The following is a 22,035-nucleotide window of genomic DNA, read 5'->3' on the forward strand; positions in this document are numbered from 1 at the left end:
GCAGTGGGCTCGGCGGTGGGTGGGTGTGTCCAGGGTCACAGCTCAGGCTAAGGGAGGACAGGATAGGGCAGCGTCCACCCTCCGGCTGTGGCACGGGGCAGGAGAGCCTGGGGGCACTGGCTTTCCCTTGGCAGCTGTTGGCCCCCAGCTGTCCCCCTTGGCCTGGCCCTCACCACTTCCTCTTCTTGCAGCCCCGTGCAGTCAGAGTGGGGCTTCCTCATGCAGAACGTGGAAACTCAGAGAAAGAAAAGCAAAGCCCACACAGGTGCGAAAGCACTGCAGTGGGCCCAGAGCAGGGGTCACACCAGGACATGGGGGCAGTTAGTGGCCTGCGTGCTCCCCGGCCTCCTCCTGGCCCCACCCGGCGCTGGCCTGGCTTCTACTTACCTGGAAAAAGGCAGTGTTGGCCAGAGGCACCAGGATGTTCTGGGAGCCACCCGTAGGCACGGGTGCCAGGGGTGACAGCAGGGTCCGGGGGCAGTCCTGAGGGCTCTGCAGAGGAAACAGAAGGAGAGGGTGACACAGGGGCATTTCAGAGAAGAGGCAGGAGGACTCACTGCACCCCAGCCTGCCTGGTTCAGTCCTGCCTTCCTGAGGAGAAAACACTAGTCATTCAGTCCTAACGGCCACCAGCCCCACCCCGTGCCTCCCACTCGCCACCACCCTCCATCCTATGGGCAAGTCGCATTGGCCCTGTTTAAAGATGAGGAAGGTGGGCACAGGCAGATGGCATAACCCGCCCAGTGGTGGGGCCAATTTCCTCCATGAGTGCTCCCTGGCCTCAGAGGAGGCTGGGAGGCTGAACTCCAGGCCCAGCTCCTCCCTGTCTCTGGGCCTCACCTTTCCCAATAGTAGAACAGGGGGGCTGCACCCACTCCCTGAGATGCCCCCAGGGCTGAAACTCCAGCTTCCTGACTGACCCGTGTTAAGCGATTCAGAAAAGAGAATCCTTGGGCTTCCAAACAGCCCATAGGAAAGGCACAGGGAGGGCTCTGAATACCAGGAGGACATTTCAGAGGGCCAGGTACCACTGGTCTCCAGGGGACACCCCTCCCCACAGCCCGGGTATAAGTCACAGCCTCTAGGTGAAGGTGCCAGCCCCAGATACTCCCAGGAAGGGCCCCGGGCTCATGGGGGGACAGCACATGGTTGGCTCTTGTTTGGTGGTGGAGTCACTGAGGCCTGGCAGAGCAGCTGCTTCATGGAACGAAAGAAGGAGGGAGGAGGGAGGGAAGGAAAGAAGGAAGGAGGGATGAAGGATGGAAGGGAGGGAGGGGAGATTGAGCCTCCAAGAGCAGTGAGCTGCCTGAGGGCGGAGGACAGGGCTGGCCCCTGAAGCCCCAGGTGTCTTGACTCTGGGGTCCTCTGAGCTGGGGTGCGTGTTAAGATGCAGAGGTCTAGCCCCGCTGCAGGGATTCAAGGCCTGGTTGGGAACTGCTGTCTCCGGGCTCCTGGGATCCATGCTCCACTGTACAGAATAAGAAACTGAGGCCTGGGGGAGGGGCAGAGACCAGAGGCAGGGCTGTTCCCGCCATGTCCACCTTAGTGATCGCTCTGAGCTGGGAGGTATGGACCCCCCAACCTGCCCTGTGTTCTCCCGCTTTGGTGGCCCCAGTGAGCCATTCCTGCCTCCTCCTGCTCCTGAATCTGACCATGAGCAGGGCAGGACTGGGGACCTTGGAGCAGCCACACCCATGCCAAGGGGACTACAACCACCCTTCAGCTCAGGGACTTCCTACTCTGCCCTCCTTCCCAAGGCTGGTTGCAGAAGGATCTGGGTTAGAATCAGGCCAGAAAGCAAAAGCGTCCATGGGCCACGTGTGTCCACGTGAGGTCACCCAGCCAGGCCAAAGGCCTTGGGACAAAATATGAGACGCTTCTTTATTCTACACCAGATGAGAGCAGGACAGGGACTGATTCCCCTCAGGGACCCCAGCCCAAAACCGGACCTCGAGGGGATGCCAATGCCAACAACAAGAACTGATGACGATAATGCTAATAACAGTGGCAGTCACCAGCTCATCTAGCCCTCCCTCTGCTGGGACCGTTCTGAGCACTTTGCACTCTTTTAATTCACCAAATTCTACTCCCAACAACCCTAGGAGGTAGATACTATCATTACACCCACTTTACAGAATAGGAAACTGAGGCACACAGAAGCAAAGCAGTTTGCCTACAGTGGAATGAGCAACACAGGAATGCTCCAGTTGTCCAGACCATTTGCTGACCACGAGACCAGAGTGGTGAGTTCCCCTAGGGACAGGGTCTGGTGCAGACCTCAGGGGCCTTGGCAAGAGAAGCAGCATAGCCAGGCCCGGGTGCTGCTGGCTCCCTGTGCCAGAATATACGAGCCACTGACCCTCTCCGGGCCTCCGTGTTCCTACCAAGGAGGGGCCCAGACGGAGTCAGCCCCGAGCCCCCTGCAGACCGCAGGCTGCCATCCTGTGCTGTGTGTAAACCCCACGGAATCCGAGGGCATGGAATCCACGTTTCCACTCAGGCCTCGGAGCCACTGCCAGGTCTGCTTTGCGGCTGGCTGGGGCCCAGCCTCTGTCCTCCTGGCCCCAGCCCACCCGGTGGGTAGGTGTTGATGTGGGGCTGAGGTGTGAGAGTCAGGGCAGGAGGCGCTCTCACAAGAGGGCCCCCACAGTGAATGATGTGTGACCATCCCCGAGGGCCACCCCACTCCCCTTAGCCACTTGTAACCTGTGGCCAGGTGGATGCTCACCCCCATTCTAGAGAACCGAGGCTGGAGGAGTCCTCGTGGCTCTCACAGGGCCTCTCCTAAACTCCAGGGGAAGAACTGGTGTCCCAAACCATCAAGGCACTCAACAACCCAGGGACCCTGAATCTACCTGGTCCCTCCCTACGTCTCTGTACCCCCAGGGACCCCCACAATTGCCCCCATGTTCCTACCACCCCACTCTCTCCACTGGCCCATAGTGACCACCTACACCTATGAGTGGTCCTTGGGAAGCCACCCCCAGGGAAGCTACCTCATCCCTCAGGCACCTGCAAACGGGGCACACATCCACCTTCCTCCCAGCCTCCCCCAAAGCTGAAGCCCTCCTTCCAGCATCCTCCACTTCGCACATCTTTCATGCGGGGACCATGAGGGACAATGGGAACGTGACAGGAGACTCAGGCCCTAGCACCTCCCTTCCCAGGGACACTTCTCCTGGCTCCCAAGGGGCCACGTGGTGTGCAGACCCTGCTGCCTGCTGTTCACACAGAGACCACGGCACCACTACGACTAACTGGCACTTCATTAAATGCCAAATTAAGCATCAGTTCAGAGCCTCCTGCACGCCCGGGGCAGAGCTGCCTCTTCGGCTAGTTACTGTAATTCTCAGACAGGCTTCCTCTGTGCCTCCACCCCAGCTCCTGGCCTGAAGAACTGCAGACCTGGGGGACAGCCATCTGACAGGACGCTGCCATGGAACTCCTTCCCAGCTGGTGAGCTCCTATGCATCTCTCAAGACCCGGCACAAAGGTCCCCTCTCAAGAGAAATCCTCTCTCTGAAATCCTCACTCTGGCCCACCCACAGAGAGTGGCCATCAGTTCCCAAGGTGCATGGTGGCTTTGTAGTGAGCATCTACTATGTGCCAAGTATAGAGTTGGTATCTTACGGGCATAATTCCAGATCCCCACCAAACCCTTCAGGCAGGTCCCATTTTATAGATGGGGAAACAGAGGCACAGAGAGATTCAGTAGCTTCCCTAAGATCATACAGCCACAGCTCACACCTGAGGCTCTTGGCTCGTGATGGCAGGACTAGTCCAACTCGGTTCTTTCCCAGGGCCCAGTACTGACTAAGGCATACAGCAGGCACTCAATAAATGCTGAACGGACTGTGACGAGGCTGGGTCCTCCTTGCATCCCCTAGGTTAGAGCACAAGAAGCAGGCTGCTGCCCAGTGTGATGCTTCCCACCACCATCACCGAGCCCCTGCTGTGTACACAACCCTGGGCTGGGAGCTGGAAGGAAGAGACGTGATTGAGATGGGGTCCCCAGACAAGAGCAGGAGTCCTAGTGGGGCCCCAACTGTGGAATCTGGGGGTCCAGGAGCAGCTCAGGGCTCCCGTATGGTTTCACTGCACCGACTCCACTGGGCTCTCCTCCAGTGCTGGAAGCCCCCCGCTGCCAAGCCCCTCTTCGAATTAAGCATGGCCCCTGCCAGGCTCTTCTTCAAAGCAGTTATGGGGCTCAGGTGGGAGGTGCTGCGCACTGCGAGCGAGCAGGGGATTCCAGGCTGAGGCCATGGGGCCCCCTCCTTAGCAACTGCCGGGGTAGACAGGGCTTCAGGGATTCCTGAGAAGATTCTCTGAGCTCAGTGCAAAAAGGCTGGGGCTGCAGAGGCTCTGGGCGCTGGGGCTGCTTCCCCGGGATGTGTGCCCAGAAAGGGGCCCCAGTGACCTTCTGCAGGGAGCCAGGGCACCAGGTGCCATGCTGGTTATCTCAGTTGTGCCATCTGGAATATGGGCAGGACCAGCCTTTGCCTGGAGAGATGAGCTGCAGGAAGGCTGGTGCCCTACCCCAGCCACACACAGCCCTGATACGCGCCAGGTCTGAGAGGGGACGAGCTGTGATCTCAGGACCCTGGCACATCCCACCTGGCTAGGCCTTATCACCCCAGCCAAGGTCCCAGGCATCCCATTTGGCCATCCTGGCACGGGCTGCGGTGGCCTTAGAGGCTTCCTGGGCAAAGGTGAGAGGCCACCTGGAAAGTGAACAAGTCTCAGAAACCAACCAGGGGCGAGGTATGTGGCATGTCCATTTTTACTTTATCTTTACACTAAAAAGCCTAGATTGATCCATTTTTACATTTCCTCCTCTTGCTCCCGCCCCATTTAGTTGATTAAACCCAGCCACCATGCAGTGCTGGGGCAGGTCTGGCCCCTGACAAGCATGGAGTCAGACTGCAGGGTCCTAGGGACTGACATGAGGACCCGGGAGCGTGTGGTTTCTGAGGCCAGCCCATCCTCCCTGTCCAGGGACAGCTGCAGCACCACCCACCCTTGGGACGCCACTGCTCGTGCAGAAACCCAGGCAGGGCCCTTTCCACCCAGTTCCTGATTTTCACAGGAGGGGAGAATATGGGCTCCAGGGGCAGAGGGACTTGGGTTAAGGCCCCAGTCTGGTACTGCCTGAGTCGATGACCTTAAGCGAATCACCTCCACAGGCCTTGAGGACAAATGCCCTGAACACCTAGGGTTGTTGAAATGGTCTTCCTACTGCAGTGGGGGTGTAAACTGGCTCAGGCTTTCTGGAAGGCAGCTGAGCTCAAGGTGTAGAACTATGGCCACACTACCAGCCCAACAGGTCATTTCTCAGAAGCGGTCTTCAGGGAATCATCAAGGATATGCATAGTGCCCTGGCTATATCAAAATGCAAAAAAGAGGAAATAATCAGTAAGTCCAACTATAGGGCATGGGTTAAACGCACCGTGGTATGTGATGAGCCCCATATAGCTGTCAAAGCCAAAGCTAAGGCGGAATATGCAAAGGCATTGAAACATTCTCAACATGTGAATTTTTTTAAAAAGGTAATGAAACAGCAGAGGCGGAGGGGCCCCCTAGTCTGGCTTACCGTGGGGTTTGGTGAGGCCTCGCACTGAGACTGGTTGGAAACACAGGAGTGCTGCTGGCTGCACCAGAAACAGGGCCACTGTGCCGACAGGCAGCTGGTACAGCTGGAAGACAAGGAGGTCCCTCAACTCCTGGTTCCCCACCCCTCAACTCATCCCTGTCCCAGGAACTAGAACCCAAAAGGCAGATCCCAGCACAGGGAAAGGTCTTTCTCATCATCGGGGCTGCCTGGGAAAGATTGGGTCTTTAAGGTAGTGAGCTGCCTGCTAACAAGAGGTATACAAATAGGAGTTAAAAGAGACAGGGCCTTTAGAAGACTAAACTGAGTATAATCAAAGCACTTTGCCCCGTCCCACCTGGCTGTCCACAGAGGCCGGGCATCAGGCAGTATGCATTTATTGTAGAATGAATAAATGTGCTGGTGAATGAACAACTGAAGGGCCTGTCTACCTCTACGATGCTATGATTTTTCAGGGCCCCCTGAAAGCAAAGACCCTTCCCGGGGATGCATTCCTCCCTCCACCAACTGGAGGCAAGCCACCCAAGCCACTCACGCTGTGTGGGGGTACACTTGTGCAGTGCGGCTGCAGTCGTAGATGGTGAAATTGGCCTTGACGATGTTCCGCCCATTGACCCTCACAGACATCTCAACAGTCACATGGTCTGGAATGGATGGGGGAGCCAGGGGAGGACATGGGGGCAGGGGATTGCCACCAACATCAGAAGCTGTGACCTCTGGCCCCCTGCCATCCCCATGCCTGACAGTCCACCGTTCTGCCCCTCCGGGGCTGTGCCAACAGCACAGCGTGCTTACCCTGGTTGGGGGGGAAGGGCGGAAACTGGTCCCTCGGCAGGAGGTTGCAGTAGGCAATCTGGTGACCAAAGGCAGGGCCTGGGACCCGAGCCACAGTGCGGATGTTGTTCCCATAGTCACAGGCCATCTCCATGCCACTGAGGCTGGGCAGGCTGCCCGAGATCTGCAGGATCATGCCCTGGGGGCAAGGAGCCCTCAGCTCTGGGGGTCCAGGCTATGCTCCTCACAGCCTGCCCCAGGGCTGTGCACCAACCCAAGGTCTGGCACTGCCTGAATGTCCCCTGGGGGAAGGGGTAGTGGTGGCCAGGACTCAGGGCCAGAGGGCTATGCCCTACATGTGACCCTCTGAGCCTCAGTTTCCCCAGCTGCAAAATGAAACATCATCTTACAGTGGTCAAGAAGGCTCTGCATGATCTGGCCCCCGTGACCTCTGACCCCATCCCCTAATACTCTCCGAAACAGCTGACCTTGTTTCTACCTCAGGGCCTTTGCACTGGCAGTTCCCTCCACCCAGACACTCTTTCCAGATGCTCACCCTGGCTCCCCTCCTGCATATCTTACCTGACCTGGCCTGAGGTGTCTGCACCCACAACCCACTCCCCACCCCTGTTCTGCTTTCATTTTCTCCACAGTACTTAGCATCACCTTCAGGTTTTATCTTGCCTATTCTCCTCCCCCATGAGCCTGGGGCCAGGGGTCTGTCTTGATTACTGATGTGTCCCCAGAGTCCAGAACTGTGCTTGGCACATAGTACGTGTTCCATAATATTTGTCCAATGAATGAAATGACTGAATGAATGAGGGAAGGACTCTGTGATGTGTGATAACGGCAGGGCAGGGCAGAGGAGCCCCAGATGCTGAGCAGCTACAGGCCAGAGCCGGGCTGTCAGAGCCCCCCAGGGTGAGAGAAGAGGACCCTCATCCTCAGAGAAGTCACTGAGAGCCAGATGCATGAACCCCAGGCCTGTCTGACCCTCGGCTGCCACCCCTTGCCGGGGCCCAGAATCCCCCACCGCCAAGGCTGCCTGCCAGAGCCCTCCTGGCACAGGCCGGGGGAGACCCAGCCCCCTGCATTGCAGGTTTATCTGTTTCTGAGAAGGAGAAATTTCAGTCTGGCACCTGGTGGTCCCTCCCTCCATCCCCTGTTCTGGGAAAAGGTGGGTGGAACTCACTGTCCTCCAAGCCTCCAACTTGTACCCTCCCTCCTGGGTCTCTAGAACCCGCCTCTTGAGTTTAGATTCCAGCTCTACCACTCCCTAGCTGTGCGACCTGCAGCAAGTCGTTTCACCACTTGGTGCCTCAGTTTCCCCATCTGTAAAATGAGGATGTCAAAAGCATCTGCTTCATAGGGTGTGTAAGGCCTAACGGAGGTGGACGTCAAGCACAGAGCACGTGCCTGGCACTTACTAGTTGGTCAGGAAAGCCCAGTCATTGTCACTGTTCTCATTATTTGTCTTCAGGTCCTTGAGGCACCATGGGTGGGAGTCTCCACCTCTCGGGGCCTGGGTGCTGGGTGAAGGGAGGCTCCCCTCTGTGTCCCGAGCTGGGTCTTGCCTCCCCCAGGACTCACTGGGTACTCCTGGCGCACATCGATCTCGGCAGGCAGGACGGTCATGGCAGGACAGCGGCTGGGGCCCTCGCTGGCACTGGTCCAGAAATGCTGCTGGCTGGAATTGGCGCAGTCCTGCTGCAAGGTGCACCTGGGGTGGCACCACAGGGTCAGGACCCAGGTCAGCTCCTCCCACCCCCACAGCCCTCCTGGTCCAGCTGTTGCTGGTGTCCAGCCTCACCGCGTCTCCAGGGCACACCAGCCGCAGTAGGCATCTGCCGCACCCACGCAGTCCCCACAGGTGGAGTGCACGTTGCAGGCGGCGACCTTCACCCTGGCCATCTGGGGGCAGAGGTGGGGGCCCAGCTCAATGGGACTGCCAGCCTCTCCCTTGGGGAGGTGGTACGGTCAGCATGGCGCGGGCCATGAGAGGCTGGGGAAACTGAGGGTCAACACTCTAATGGGGGAACATGGGAGACAAGGCTTCCCTGCAGAGGCAAGGTCGGTGTTGGGAGGCGCAGGACAAGGTGGAGTTAGCAGATAAGGGAGATGGAGGAGGAGGGTGCTCCCAGCAGAGGAACAGCGCGTGTAAAGGCCAGGCAAGCAAGAGGGCTCGGCTGGTGCTGGGATGGCGTTGGGCTGGGGCTCTGGCCTCACCTGGTGGGATGTCATCAGGTAAAGGTAACCGGAGTCTGCTGGGTCAAACTGCATGACATGGTGCACGGGCTCCCCATAGGCCACAGTCACCACCCGCCTGCTCACCACCTGCATGCTCTCGTTCAGGTTGATCTGTGGGAGTAGTGGGCATCAGGGTGCTGGAGCCCATAGCAGGGGAGGCCAAACCCAGGGGACAACCTGAGCCCGGGTCTGGGGGCTCTGCCTCCCCATCCTGTCTTGGACCCTTCAGGAGGGGTGGGAAGTCACGGGCGTGCAGGGGAGGGCACAGGGCCAGGCCTCGATGCTTCTGCCTCTGCTGTGCCCCCACCAGGAGCTCCTTCTGGGCTCTTCTCCAAGGCATCCCGCCCTGTGAACGTGTGCAGGCTTTGTAGTTTACGAAACGTGCTCTGGGAGGCTGTTAGGCACCATGGCTAAGGGCGGGGGCTTGGGTTTGGATTCTGGCTTTGACACTGAGGAGCTCTACAATGTGTAAGTTGTACAAGCTGCCTCCCCTCTCTGAGCCTGTTTCCTGAGCTAATGGGGCAGGCGGGCCATGAGCATTAAATAAGACACAGGCCAGGCTGATGGGGTCAGGCCTGGGGAAGCTGCTAGGCTGCACGTCTCATTCCTCCCCGCCACGCCCATTTCACCGAAGAGGAATCTGAGGCTGGGAGTGGCCGAGGGAGTTGGCAAGAGGCACAAAGTGAAGAGATCACAAGGCTACAATGCAATACCAGGCCTGCCTGACCCCACAGTCCAAGGCTTAAGGCTGGGGGTGTGGAACCAAGGTGCAGGGAGGAGGAAGACCAGGATTATTTGGGGCCTGGAAGCTTCTCTGGCTCTGAGGGACCCTCTGCGTGTCCTCCTGAGGATGACAATACCAGTCAGAGCCCCACCAAACTCTGCTCTTTTTTGCCTGGCCCTGCCTGTTCCCAGTGTGTTGTCTTGTCTGGGCCCTGCCAGGCCCCAGGCTGGGCATTTTGAGATGGGGCCAGTGGTCCGGACACCTCCCAGGCCAGTTTCTGCCCCAGCCTTCCTCCTGGGGCTCCCAAACCCTTCATGGCTCCCTTCTGCTTATGGAATGAACCTGTTCTGGCACTCAAGGTCCTGGTGATCTAACCCGGACAACCCCAGCTTTATCTCCACCCTTTCAACCCTGCTCACACATTCCAGCCTCCAGGCATTTGCCTATGCTGTGCTCTCCTCTGGAATATTCCTTCCTGTTCCCCTTCTACCAATGCACACATGAGGCCCAGAAGCCTCTACACACCAACTCAAAATTACCTTCTCCCCAGGCTTCCATGGGCTTTGTCCCAGCCTGAGACACTCCTGTCCCACGTGGCCTCTTGGCGGAGCCTTGCAGGGGCTCAGGCCACTGCCCGCACCCCACCCCTATGTCCAGGCGTCCAGTGGACACTCAAGTCATTTCCACTCCTTCAATCATTTATTGAGCAACTACTGTGCCCCAGGGCCTGTGCTGGGTGTGGCGATTTAAGGCCCGAGCAGGGCAGGGTTGGCTGGAGACAGAGGCCACACTGTGCAGGGTGGTAGGTGAGGGGCTCCAGGCCGTGGCGGGGTGTGGGCTGTGGGCCAGCTCCTGCTGTGCGACTCTGGGGCAGTCATTTCCCCTCTCAGAGCCTCAACGTCCTCATCTGTGGCATGGGAATCGTGCTTCTGCCTCCCTTGCAGGGGTGTGAGAATTAAGTGAGAGGATGCACTTTAGGCTCTGGGTAGACAGTAGGCGCCTAACAACTGCAGCCTCATGGGTGTCGGGGGTGGGGGAGGGGCCTGGCTCATGTTCCTAAGCCAGGACACTGAGGCTCGCAGGGGAGAAGAAACTGGCCCCAAGTCACAAAGCTGGAAGCAGCAGAGCCAGACTCCGAATGTGAGTATCTGACCCCAAACCACGAGCCCCATTGACGAGCCCCACATTTTTCCTCTCCCCAGCCGCAGCGGTGGGGTCCTGGGACTCCACTCCCCACGCCCACCCAGCCCACAGCGTCTGCCCAGGCAGTGGGTTGGGGGGGACTTGGGTGATCAGATCTGAGCAGTTAGGCCGGGCCTGGTGCATGAATAGAGTGGTGGCGCTTAGCTTAGTCTCCCAAGAGGGAGCAGGAGAGATGGCTGGGTTGGGGGCAGGTCCAGGGCTGCACCTGGGGGTCTGGCCCAGGCTCCGCCATGTCTGTCCTGCCCCAGAGCAGGGAAACTGGATTCTGCGCATCTCCTCCCAGCTCCAGGAATCTCGGGGCCACGGGCTGGGGTACAGTTAACTCTAGACACCAGTCACCCTGGGACGGGGTGGCTGGCAGGGCTGGGGAGGAGAAATGAATGAGCATTCCTGCTTACCAGGCCATGGCCTTACCCTGCCAAAGCCCCACAACAGCTTACAGCCCTTGACAGGGAAACTGAGGCCTGGAGAGAGAATATGTGTTGCCCAAGGTCAAAGGGCCAGCAAATGGCAGAGCCCAGACATTTGAACTCAGAGCCATACAGTTTCAAAGCCCCAGTCCTAGAGCCTCTGAGAGAAGCACCCTCTCTGAGGCCTGGTTTCCCTCCTCTGTACGGACGCCACCTATATTATGAGCAATAGTGGCAAAAACAGACTTGCAAAATACTTTGCAAACTGTAAAGTGCTAGGCGAATGGGAGAAAACAAAGGGTCAGGCTGGACCTGTAGCAGCCCTGTGTACAGACTGACCCCCTCAGCCAACTCCCAGGGGAGCCTCCCACCCCCACCCCCTCCCCACATCCCCACCCCATACCTACCTTGAGGAGCCTCCCGTTGACCGTGCCCAGGAAGACCGCTGTGTAGTTGTTGACGCTGGCCACGGCCACGGAGGTGAGGCCCGGGGCGCGGAACACGGGCGTGGCCTTCAGGGGCTGCAGGATGGACAGCGGGTGCTGCAGGTGAGCAGCTCCACAGTCCAGCTGCTCTGGCTGGAGCTGGAAGAGGAACGGCACGTCAGATCCCAGCTCCAGAACCTTCTCCGGCTCCCCGCCCGCACAGCTGGCTGGGATCTCAGGCCCTGGCATCAGAGCTTTCAAGTCTTGTTCCTACTTTATATCCTCAGTGCTCAGCTGAGGCCCAAACACAAATGGGACCCCATCCCCAAGCCCAGGCCTGCCCTGACCTCAGGGTTGGTTACAGAGCTGTTCCAAGGAGATGACGTTCAAGGTACATGGGAACCAGCAGGCGAGGGAACAAGGTCAGGTTTGATTTTAAAGAGTCCAGGGAGGCCGGCCAGGGTGAGAGCTACACCCGCACCCCCTTGGGGCTGCCCCTCCTGGCCGGGCACAGCTGGGAAGAGCAGAGGAGTCCACACCAGATGACCGGAGGCCACCGTCAGCCTCAGCTTAACCCGCTGGCACCCAAGAGGTGTCCCTCTTGCCTCGGCTGTTTTCCTACAGCCCCGGCTGGCTCTGTGTCTCCACAGCAACCATGGGCTTTCCTCCTGCCGGGTGTCTGCTCTGATCCTAGGACCACCACCCCAAAGCCCCAGCAGCTTGCAAGACTCCAGGTGGAGGCCTCCCTAAACCGCAGCCTTTCTTTCCCTCCCCAAGCACCTATCCCCTCATCTGCCCACATTACAGGGGGACAAACAGGCTGGGTGTGTCTGAATGCACAGTCCCATGTCCACATCAGCCCAGTATCACCCATGCCCTCCAGCAGCAAATCAGCTGCGGCTCACAGGGCAGCTGTGACAGGTGATCCCATGTCCGGGCTGTTCCCTGAACTTGCTCCTACCTTCCCTCCCTTCTCCTGGGTCTTAGTATGTTCAAAGGTTCCTGGTGCAATTTGCACAAAAATAGAAAACAGGCCTCCAGGAAGTGACCCTGAGACAATAACTGTGCAACTCCGCAAAGACGCAGGCACAAGGGTGGTGCAGAGGAGTGAAAAGGGGACACACACATGTGTCGGATGGGACTGAGTGCGTCCATCATGGCTTATCATCCAGGAGAGCAGCCCCCATCCTGCAGTGACGCCATAAGCCCACACTGATTACAAGAAAAGTCACAGGATGTCATGGGCCCATTTTGGTAAAACTGGTGCATAAACAATAAATAGTCACAACAGTAAACATAATAACAGGCCACATTTACTGGGAACTGACACTGTACCAGGCCAGTGCACTGACTCCCAGAATCCTGGCAGCCCTAGGGGCCCTATCTCACAGATGGGGAAACTGAGGCTCAGAGGGGAAAATGGCTAACTGCAATGTCACGCCCCCAGGGCTGACCCAGGTAGCAGACTTGAGCCCATGCCTCAGCTGCATTTGGACATCAGAGGCTCAGAGCAGGACTCAGGGAGGTCACCGGAAGGCAGCATTGGAACCATCTTTAGGGCAAAGCTTTAAAGATTTTTCTTTTTAAATTTCTTGTCTGTGCTTTTTGCAAGCTTAAGCCACTGATGATGTGCCTGCCTGGTTTTTGCACAAAGGCTCAGCTAGTTTTCAAAAGAAAGCAATAAACAGTGGGTCCTTCTGTGCTTGGGCAAATAAACACAGTTACGGCCGGATGGGCTTCTAGGCTGGGGCTGTTTCCAGCATGTCCCTGGGGGCCAAGCCCTGAGCCCAGAGGTGTGATGGGCTGGGGATGCCCTGGACCAACATACAGGAGGGGTCTTCCGGAGGATGACGGCGGGTGACCCAGGCAAGGCACTTTGCCTCTGAGCCTCATTTTACTCAACTATAAAATGGGTATATCCACAGTGTTTTCCGCATAGAGGCTGGGATGAATCATTTGTTTTAAAGTGTTCCCACACGCCGGGCGTGGTGGCACGTGCCTGTAGTTCCCAGCTACTTGGGAGGCTGAGGCTGGAGGATCACTTGAGTCCAGGAGTTCTGGGCTGTAGTGTGCTATGCTGATCGGGTGTCCACACTAAGTTCAGCATCAATATGGTGACCTCCCGGGAGCGGGGGACCACCAGGTTGCCTAAGGAGGGGTGAACTGGCCCAGGTTGGAAACGGAGCAGGTTAAAGTGTTCACACAGTACCTGGCCCACAGTAAGTGTCCAGGAAGTGTTAGCTGATACTATTGTGTTTCAGACATGACTGCTGCTTATGTTATTATTATGAAGTAAAAGTTACCCATGTTCAACTGCTGATCAAAAAAGAAAGAAAGAAAATTCAGGGCAAATCATGCCTACCTTAAAGCTTTTGAGCAGCCATCCTCTCACCTGGACAGCCCTCCCAGCCCTCTTCATTTTCCAAGACCACTCTTGCCCCCTACACTGACATTTCCTATCTGCTAACACAGCTGCCAAATGAGCCCTTTAAAATGCAAAGCAGGTCTCCCCCAATTCAAGCCCTCCCATGGTTTCCAGGACACTCAGAATAAATCCTGAATCCTAAATCCTCCCGTGGGTCCCCGGATCTTCTAACTCCATTTCACACCTCCCTTGCCCTTGCTCCTTCACCCCAGCCACATTGGCCTCATTTCTGTGCCTCAAATATCACAAGCTCGTTCCTGCCTCAGGACCTCTGGCCTGGCCGCTCCCTCTGCCCAGGAAGCCATTCCCCCCCACCCGAGAGCTGCATCATTGGCACCTCCTCTCAGTGCCAGCCCTGACCTACCCGACTCCATCCTGTGTGTGTTACAGTTGGGGACAGCCCTGGAAGGTGGGTGCTGAGCGGTCTCCCCAGCTGCCCCAACCAGGCGGGGTCCCACACCTCAGCAATCCTGCAGCTGCAGGGAAGAGGTGAGGTGGGATCCTCACCACTGCGAGGGATGATTTTCCTAGGGGCTAGGTAACTAAGTAACTTTTTTCACTGAATATGAATCACTTGCATCATTTAAAAATAAGTTGTTTAAAATTAAAATTGTGAATCCCTCCCACCAAGGGAACATAAGTTCTGGAAGGGGACACCTGGGAGGCCCCAGATGACACCTTTGGGCATACCCTGACATCCAGCCAGGGTGCGGTCCTGGGAAAAGGCGGACCAGGCGCCCAGCTCGGGGTGATCTGTGGGCTAGGGCAGCAGGGAGGAAGGGAGCAGGAGGGAGGGGAGCTCGCTGGGAGCCCGCTCCCCCCTCCCCCGCCCCGCGCTGACTTTCACAAGCCATTAATTCTGCACCGAAGGAATTTTCTAAAAGGCCTTTCCCCCAGCTTTTTTCCCCCTTATCCTAAAATAAAATTTAAAAAAATTTTTTTAAAGAAGTAAGCCATCGGCTGCTCCGAATGATCTGTGTTCCGAGGGGGAAGCTGATTCCCCAGCTGCCAGGGGAAATCACAAGGCAAACCGGCTCAAAAACGGAAGCCCAGCGTGGCGGGAAGTGCCGCCCCTGCTGGGGGAGGGGGATGCAGGCTGGGGGAGGGGGACACGGGACTCAGGGACTAGACGTCCTGAGCATGCTGGCCTCGGCTGAACTTGGTCTCCAGGGACAGTTAGCCTCACAGGCTCAAAATACCCCCTGACCCCAGCACCGTCCTCCTTCAAGGCTAATGAGCATGAGTCTTTCAAAACTCAAGTTCTCCTGAGAGCAGGGAAGGCTCGGCTATCCCCGCAGCGCCCTCCAAGTCACAGGGCCATCTTTCTCTCACACAAAGCTGGTCAGACCCTCCCTACCTACAACCCGGCTCCCGGTTGTCCTCGGGATCAAGCCCCAGCTCTCCAGCCTCGCATTCAAGGCCTTCGTGCCCCAGCTCCTGCCAGCTCCCAGGCCTCCAGTCTCCCTCCTCCCTCTGCCCCACCCGCTGCGCCCACCACATCAGTCTCCACAGGTCCTGGAATGTGCCCACACCTCATACCCGGGGCTCTTGTACCATTGTAAATGTCCCTTCAGCAGCCAATGCCCATCCCATGCCTCTGAGGCATTCGTACTCCCCTTGGCACTTCAGCGCCCCCCGTGTCTGGACCCATGCTGTTCCCTCTCCAGGCATGCCCAGACGGCAAGTTTTCAAGATGTGGCTCAGCCCCCCAACTCCTGTGATGGCACTGTGCTGGTCATACATTTCCCATGGCAGCACATGCATGACGTTCTCCAGCATGGAGCCTGTGCTCTGGAGGGAATGTTTACAAAAGAAAGGAACCTAATTTTGACTAAAGTGTGAACGACTGTATTCAGCTGCTTTCTCTCTAAGTCGAGTGACTGAGAGCAACACGGCCATGCTGGGTGCTGGAGAAGTGAGGGAAACGTATGCCTACTCTGCGTGTGGCAACAAAGGGAGGCAGGTATTCAGGCCCAGGCAACACGGGCTGCTAGCTTCAGTTCCTGTAAAAACCTCACTTTATCCCTCTCTCACATGGGATGAGCAACCGCCGCTGGTTTCGGCCCCGTTTTGAGAGCAGGATGCCCCCTCCCCCTCCAGCTGGCTCCCTCCTGGGGCCAAAGCTCAGCTCTGCCCACTCTCCCATTAAAACTCTGACATATTGATTTTACTACCAGCTGTAATTGTGTTGACTTTCTCTCCCCAGGAAGCCAGTTGGAAGGAGCGCTTCAAGAGCCCGGCTTCTCAGGCCTCACATCCTGCCGCAGACCCACCGCAGGTGGCACTATGAAAAGGATGCGGCATTAACAGTGGGCGCTGCGGCAGGTTGCAAAATCCAGCGGTTCCGTCACAGGTACAGACTGCATGGCTACCACACCGGCTGCGGAGGCTTTGCACTTGAGAAGTGAGGGCACCTTCCTGCCTGAAGTGTTTGATTGTTTATGATCCTGGGAAAGTCAGGTTTCCTTGCCACAGAGCTGAAATTTGCCACAGAGCTGAAAGCACATGATCACTTTGGGGTATTAAGACTGCAGGGTGGGCCGTTCGCACCATGGCTCACGCCTGTAATCCCAGCGCTTTGGGAGGTGGAGGTGGAAGGATCGCCTGAAGCCTGGAGGTCAAGGCTGCAGTGAGCTATAATTTCACCACCGCACTCCAGTCTGGGTGACAGAGACCCTGTCTCGAAAAAATAAAAATAAAAAAACTGCAAGGTGACCGCAGCTCACTACATCCTGGCCGGGGACTGGGCTGTCTGGACCCCCCAGCTCCTCCCAAAGCTGGGCTCCTTCCCATTCATCCTTCACGGGAGCCAAAGAGAGCTTTTAAAACTGCAAAGCGCTTAATGCAACGTGGACTCCTGGAAAAGAAAGCAGACGTTTGTGGAGTGCAGTCTGGAGTTTAGTTGGGAGTAAAGAACAAATGTTGGCTTCTTAGTTTTGACAAATGTACCACGGTAACGGTAAGACGTTAGCAATGGGAGAAACTAGGGGACGGGTATACAGGAACTGTCTGTACTATCTTTGTAACTTTCCTAAAAATCTAAAATTATTCCAAAGTAAAAAGTTTATTTTGTAAAAAAAAAAAAAACCCCGCAAAGCAGGTCACATCTCCTGTGCAGCTCAACAGCTTCCCATGGTTCCCTAGTGCTGTCAACACAAACCCAAACTTTGCTCCTGGGCCCTTGAAGCCCCACTCAACCTGGCCCTGACCTCTGTGGCCTCTCTCAGCCCCCGTCCCCGCCAACTCCTCCCTCAGCTTGGACAGCCCAGGTAGGGCCAGTCCTCCTGGGCTCCCCTGAGTGGAGCCCATGTGGCACGGGCTCAGTGGTGGCCTGTGGACTGTGTCCAGTCTCAGTCCAGCAGCCCAGCCTCACACAGCCAGGCCAGGGTATGAAGCCACACCTGTGACTCCCAGACCCCAGCTCCTTCCACTTCAGCATGCACCGCCTCTCAGAACACTGTGCAAGCTGACACCTCTGCTGAGAGTAAACTGAGGCAAGGAATGAGCCATGGGTGCACTGTGTGCCAGCCCTGGGAGGGGGCAGGACGGACTCGGTCCTGGGTGGCCTCTGGGAGCAGCCCCCATGCCAGGGAGGAGACCACCTGCTGCTGAGAAAGGAAATACCAGCGCCTTCAGGGGTGACTAAGAGGCTTCCTGGAGGGGCTGTGGGGAGAAGATGGCCAACCAGGCCTAGCACCATGGTCAGGAAGCCTGGCCTTAGCCACAGAGGAAAAGCAGCCTGGAGGAGCACGTTGGAGAAACCAAGACACAGAGAAGAGCAGAGGCTTCAGACAAACGGCAAAGGACATAGCAGCTCTGGCAGACCCTTCGGGGAGGCCTGCCTTGGTTTCCCTGACCCCTCTGGAAGAGGCGGGTCACCCAGCTCCAGGGCTTTGAGGTTATCCAGGCCAGCTGGACACCATCTGGAAGGGCTGAAGCCAGCCAGCCAGGCCGCCCTGAGGGCCAACACACAGCCTGGGCATGATCTGCCCACCCACCCCAAACAGGCATGGCCTGGAAGGACAAGCCCCAGGCTTAGGTCACAAGCGTGGCTGGATTAAGGACCTACTGTGTGACACTACAGCTACTGGGGGCACCTTACAGCCCTGGGGGTGCATGCACGCACGCGCGCGCACACACACACACACACACACACACACACACACTCTTGCTGCGTACCCATTTTACAGATGAGAAAGCTGAGGCTCCTGACTCCTAAGTCTCACAGCTCTTACCTCACTGTGGGAGGCACCATCCCCTCTGAACCTCGGACTCCACATCTGTAAAATGAGACAGCAATAGCACCCACCACCTAGGGCTTATGGAAGGACTGAGCTCATAGGAGCCTTCAGTGCTAAGCACTGTAGGTGCTCAATAAATGTTCCCAATTAGCTATGCAGACCACGGAGCAGAGGCTCGGGAGCTCCCGAGGACAGGGACAAGCCACTCCACCGCTTCCTGAAGTCAAAGCATCCGAGGCTGGATGGGCTACACCGCCCTCACCAAGGACGCGGTAGTGGGAGCTCTGGCCTCGGCCTGCTCTGCCCTGGCGCCTGGGAACCACCGCCACAGTCGCTGACTCAAGCAGCCATTGTTTAGTTAGCTGGACGCAGCCCCCAGATACCCAGCTCCCCCTTCATGAAGCTGTTTCTCATTCCGGCCCGGCCTGGCCCCATTTCCAGCTCCCCTCCCCCCGGGTCCCAGAGGAGCACAGTGTGGGATGGGCAGCCAGCGGCTCTTCCCTGGCCCAGGGAAAAGGCTTCCCTCCCCCCAGCAGGAGGGGCAGAGCACGAAGCCAGTCTTTCCAAGCCCTGGAACAGTTTCCCTCCCAGCTTCCTCCCCTGAAGGGACTCCAGGCCAGGAGCCGAGAAATAGTTGCCTCTCCAGGGAACACTGGCAGTTCCCTCCTGGGGCTGGGGGGACTTGGAGGTTCGATCTCACACCCTCCTCCCCGGCCCCTGGTCTCCTCGGGGTCCAGCCCGTATGCCTGGCCGCAGGCTGTGCTCTGCAGCAGGACTCTACCGCTGGTCCCAGAGTCATCGCACGACCGCTGTGGACACAGCCAAGAAGACAGGGCTGCTTGGAGCCTTGCGCAAACATCTCTGGGCTGGATTCCATGAGCTGGGGACACAGAGGTGACAACGGGGCCCTCTCTCCAGCTGCCCACATCCGAGCTCAGAGGCCCAGCCCCAGGATGGGGAGGGGCAGCTTTCTCATAGTAACAGTTCGGTAGAGTGACAGTAGCAAGCAGCTGTGTGCAGTCTGCTTTGTGCTGAGACCTCTTTCTGTATTATCTCATTCAACCCTCACCACACCCTGAAAGAGCTGATGCTGCTTTACAGTAAAGGAAACTGAGGCACAGAGAGTTGAAGTGATTTGCCCAGGGGCACACAGCCAGAATGGCTAGATCCAAGCCTCCAGCGCAGGCCTGCGGGCTCCAGATCCCCGCCCTTAACCACAGCCTCCCCACCCGCCGCTTTGCTGGGAGCCACCAATAGTTGCCAGGAAATCAGCCGCTTGGAGCTGGAAAAACCCTGGGTTTTGAGCTGGGGAAACTGAGGCCCATCAAGGTGATGGCTGCTTCTACAGAGCTCAGTCACCTCAAACAAAGATAGCGGGCAGAGGCTGGAGAAGGGCACAGGCAAGGGGGTTTGGCCACTTTCCTGGGCCTGGCCTCCACTCCAAGGCCTCTGCCTGCGGGCCCCCCCCCCATTATTTACCGATCAGAGCATAAAGTGCTACATGATTAACGCCCCACTGGGGCCTTGCCGGGACTCGTAATGGAGCTGCGAGCTTCCCTCCCCCCCAGCGCATGATTTATCAAGTTTCAGGGTAAAGGACGGCGGACTAGGCGGGGAGGGCCCCCGCTGGCGCTGGCCCCCAGATCTTGACTGCATCGAGTATCAGCCGAGCAGGGTGGAGCAGGGCCCCTGCCACTGGATGCCTGTCTGGGCGGTCTGTTTGGTTCGGCCCTGGCTCAAACATGGCCTTTGGAAAGAAGAAAATGGCTGTACTTGGGGGGCAGTGAGGATCCAAGTCCACGTGGCTGGCACTCAGAGACTTTCTGGGCTTGTCCCCACTCGGGAACCGGCTGGTTTCCATGGCAATCCCCACATGGCTGTCAGAGCTGGAGAGGCCCTCGGGAGTTACCTGGTCCAGCCACAGTGGGGGCTCCGGGTGAGCGCCTCCGCCCCTGGATCCTGCCAGCACCTGGCAGGGCCAATACAGACCAGCAGCCACAGGGTCCCTTCCGGAACCAGATCAGCCATGTCTCTCCTTTCCCCAAAGCCCTGCTGGCTCCCCGCAGCCCACATGACAGCATCCAAGTCCTTAGCCTGCAGGCAAGGCCCAGCACACTCTCAGCTTCCCCTCGGCCTGCTACCCAAGCCACATTCCAACATCTCTGAGCCTTTGCCCCTATCGTGTGCTCTGCCTGGAATGCCTTCCCCAGCCCCATCTGTCAAGTGCTGCTCCAACCTCCCCTCCTCCAGGAAGCCCTCCCGCACTCCTCTGATGAGCTGGTTAGTGTGTGGCATCTGTCTGATGTCATGACCTCCTCCCTCACCATTCTGGGGGCTCCTGGAGAGGGTCCAATTTGTCTCTCTTGGGGGCTGTCCTGTAGCAAGCTGAGCCTCCTCCCATACTCACATACTCTAGAGAGCTCCCCACCCAGAGCTTGGACGGGCATGCGATGTTACCAAGGAGGTGCTGGCCTCTGGTATGTGAGGGTGGAGACAGCTACAGGCCCGGTAGCAGGAGTCCACACCAGGGGGTCATCCTAACCCCAGCCTGCGACCATGACGGGCGCTGGGGCTGGGCAGCTCTGCAGGCCACCCTGAAAGGCCCTCACTGCTTCTCACAGGGGCCTCGGCGGAGGCAGAAGTTCCCTGGGTCTCAGTTTCCTCACCTTTAAAATGGGCCCATTCACCCCTTCCGACACCCTCTGGCTCACACCCCTTCGGTCAAAGATTTTGGAGGAATGAGGGGTCACAGGCGCTACAGCCAGAAGCCTGCTCCACCTGGAGCACCACAGTCACACACCACGGTGTGACCTCAGGCAAGATGCTTAACCCTTCTGGACCTCTGTTTCCCCTTCCGTAGACTGGGGATAACAGTCATTTCATTCAGGTTCTGGGGAGATTAAAAGATATGTAAAGTGCTCTGCAAAGGGCTAACACAGAGAAAGTTCTCAAGCAACAACCACAGTAATTATGACATGATGGGGCAGTTCTGGTGTCAGAGGGAAGGCTTCCTTGCCACTCCATGGGCCAACTCCAGGGTCGGAGAACGGAGGCCCAGGTAGGGGAAGGCACCACTCTCTCCCGGGGCTCCTGCCCTCCCGCTCCTGTCCCAGTACACGCCACGTGTCTTTGTTCACGGCAGCAACCAGGACATGGAACCCAGCTGGTTTCCTTAATCTCCATGGAGACCGGGAGTCACAGGCGGGTGAAGCGGACTTTGCAGAGGGCGTTTCTGCCGGGCCCGATGCGTGTGGCCCTTGCTGAATGCCGCCAGGCCACTCCAGTCTTCCCTGCGCTCAGCCCACTTTATAAATGGGGAAATGGAGGCTCCAAGAACGGATGGGACTTTCCACAGCTAGGAAGGGGCAGAGAGAGGATTTGAATCTGGGAAGTTGGCCCCAGGGTCCTGCACTCACCTAGCGATGTGCGCCTGCCTGGCTGTGGAAGGCCTCACTGTGGGCGTATCCAGGGCGCTGACAGATCCCCCACTCACCCTCCTGGGTGGACCATCATTCACACTGACCATTGAACCCACATCTCTCATTTGCACACCCAAAGGGCCATGGGCTCACTCCTTCCAGAGGCTGATGATCGCATTTTCAGACAAATGCAACTAGAAGTTCCTTGCCTCCCCTGACTTCCTCAGGAGGCTGGGTCAGCCCCCACCCCCAGCATGTGGCCTGGCCTCTGCAGATGCCCCAGCCCGCCTGAGTCACTGCTATCACAATGGGCCCTGCCTGAATCTCTATGGCCCAGCCAGAGGGGGAACTGCAGAATTCCCCACCACGGAGAGCTCACAGCTCACCAGCCACCAGGAAGAGGACTCCTGCTTCTATCTGCAGATCCAGACCCTCACTCCCCAGCTGTGTGAGCCAGGGCAAGTCACTTCCCCTCTCTTGGCCTCAGTTTCCCCTTCTGTAAGCTGGGGATGATGATGACGCACTGTCTGCCTGACCAGGGGAGGGGCAGCCATGAGGT

At 57.8% G+C, this 22,035-nt stretch overlaps 1 protein-coding gene across 5 annotated transcripts in view; it reads right to left on the bottom strand.

The window, feature by feature from the left end:
* PLXND1 (plexin D1) overlaps positions 1-22,035 on the bottom strand; it is a 51,477-nt gene that overhangs the window by 22,728 nt on the left and 6,714 nt on the right. For 4 of the 5 annotated variants that reach the window (XM_063602917.1, XM_034957330.4, XM_034957331.3 and 1 more), the window contains exons 2-9: positions 11,374-11,550; positions 8,609-8,740; positions 8,193-8,293; positions 7,973-8,102; positions 6,404-6,581; positions 6,144-6,252; positions 5,591-5,693; positions 388-492 (exon numbers count right to left, since the gene is read on the bottom strand). In XM_063602917.1, coding sequence (XP_063458987.1) covers positions 388-492; positions 5,591-5,693; positions 6,144-6,252; positions 6,404-6,581; positions 7,973-8,102; positions 8,193-8,293; positions 8,609-8,740; positions 11,374-11,550 — 1,035 coding nt within the window. The remainder of the gene's footprint in view (positions 1-387; positions 493-5,590; positions 5,694-6,143; positions 6,253-6,403; positions 6,582-7,972; positions 8,103-8,192; positions 8,294-8,608; positions 8,741-11,373; positions 11,551-22,035) is intronic. The other variant, XM_034957332.3, reaches the window with a different exon arrangement.

The sequence above is a fragment of the Pan paniscus genome, chromosome 2 (assembly GCF_029289425.2).
Source record: "Pan paniscus chromosome 2, NHGRI_mPanPan1-v2.0_pri, whole genome shotgun sequence".
NCBI lineage: Eukaryota > Metazoa > Chordata > Mammalia > Primates > Hominidae > Pan > Pan paniscus.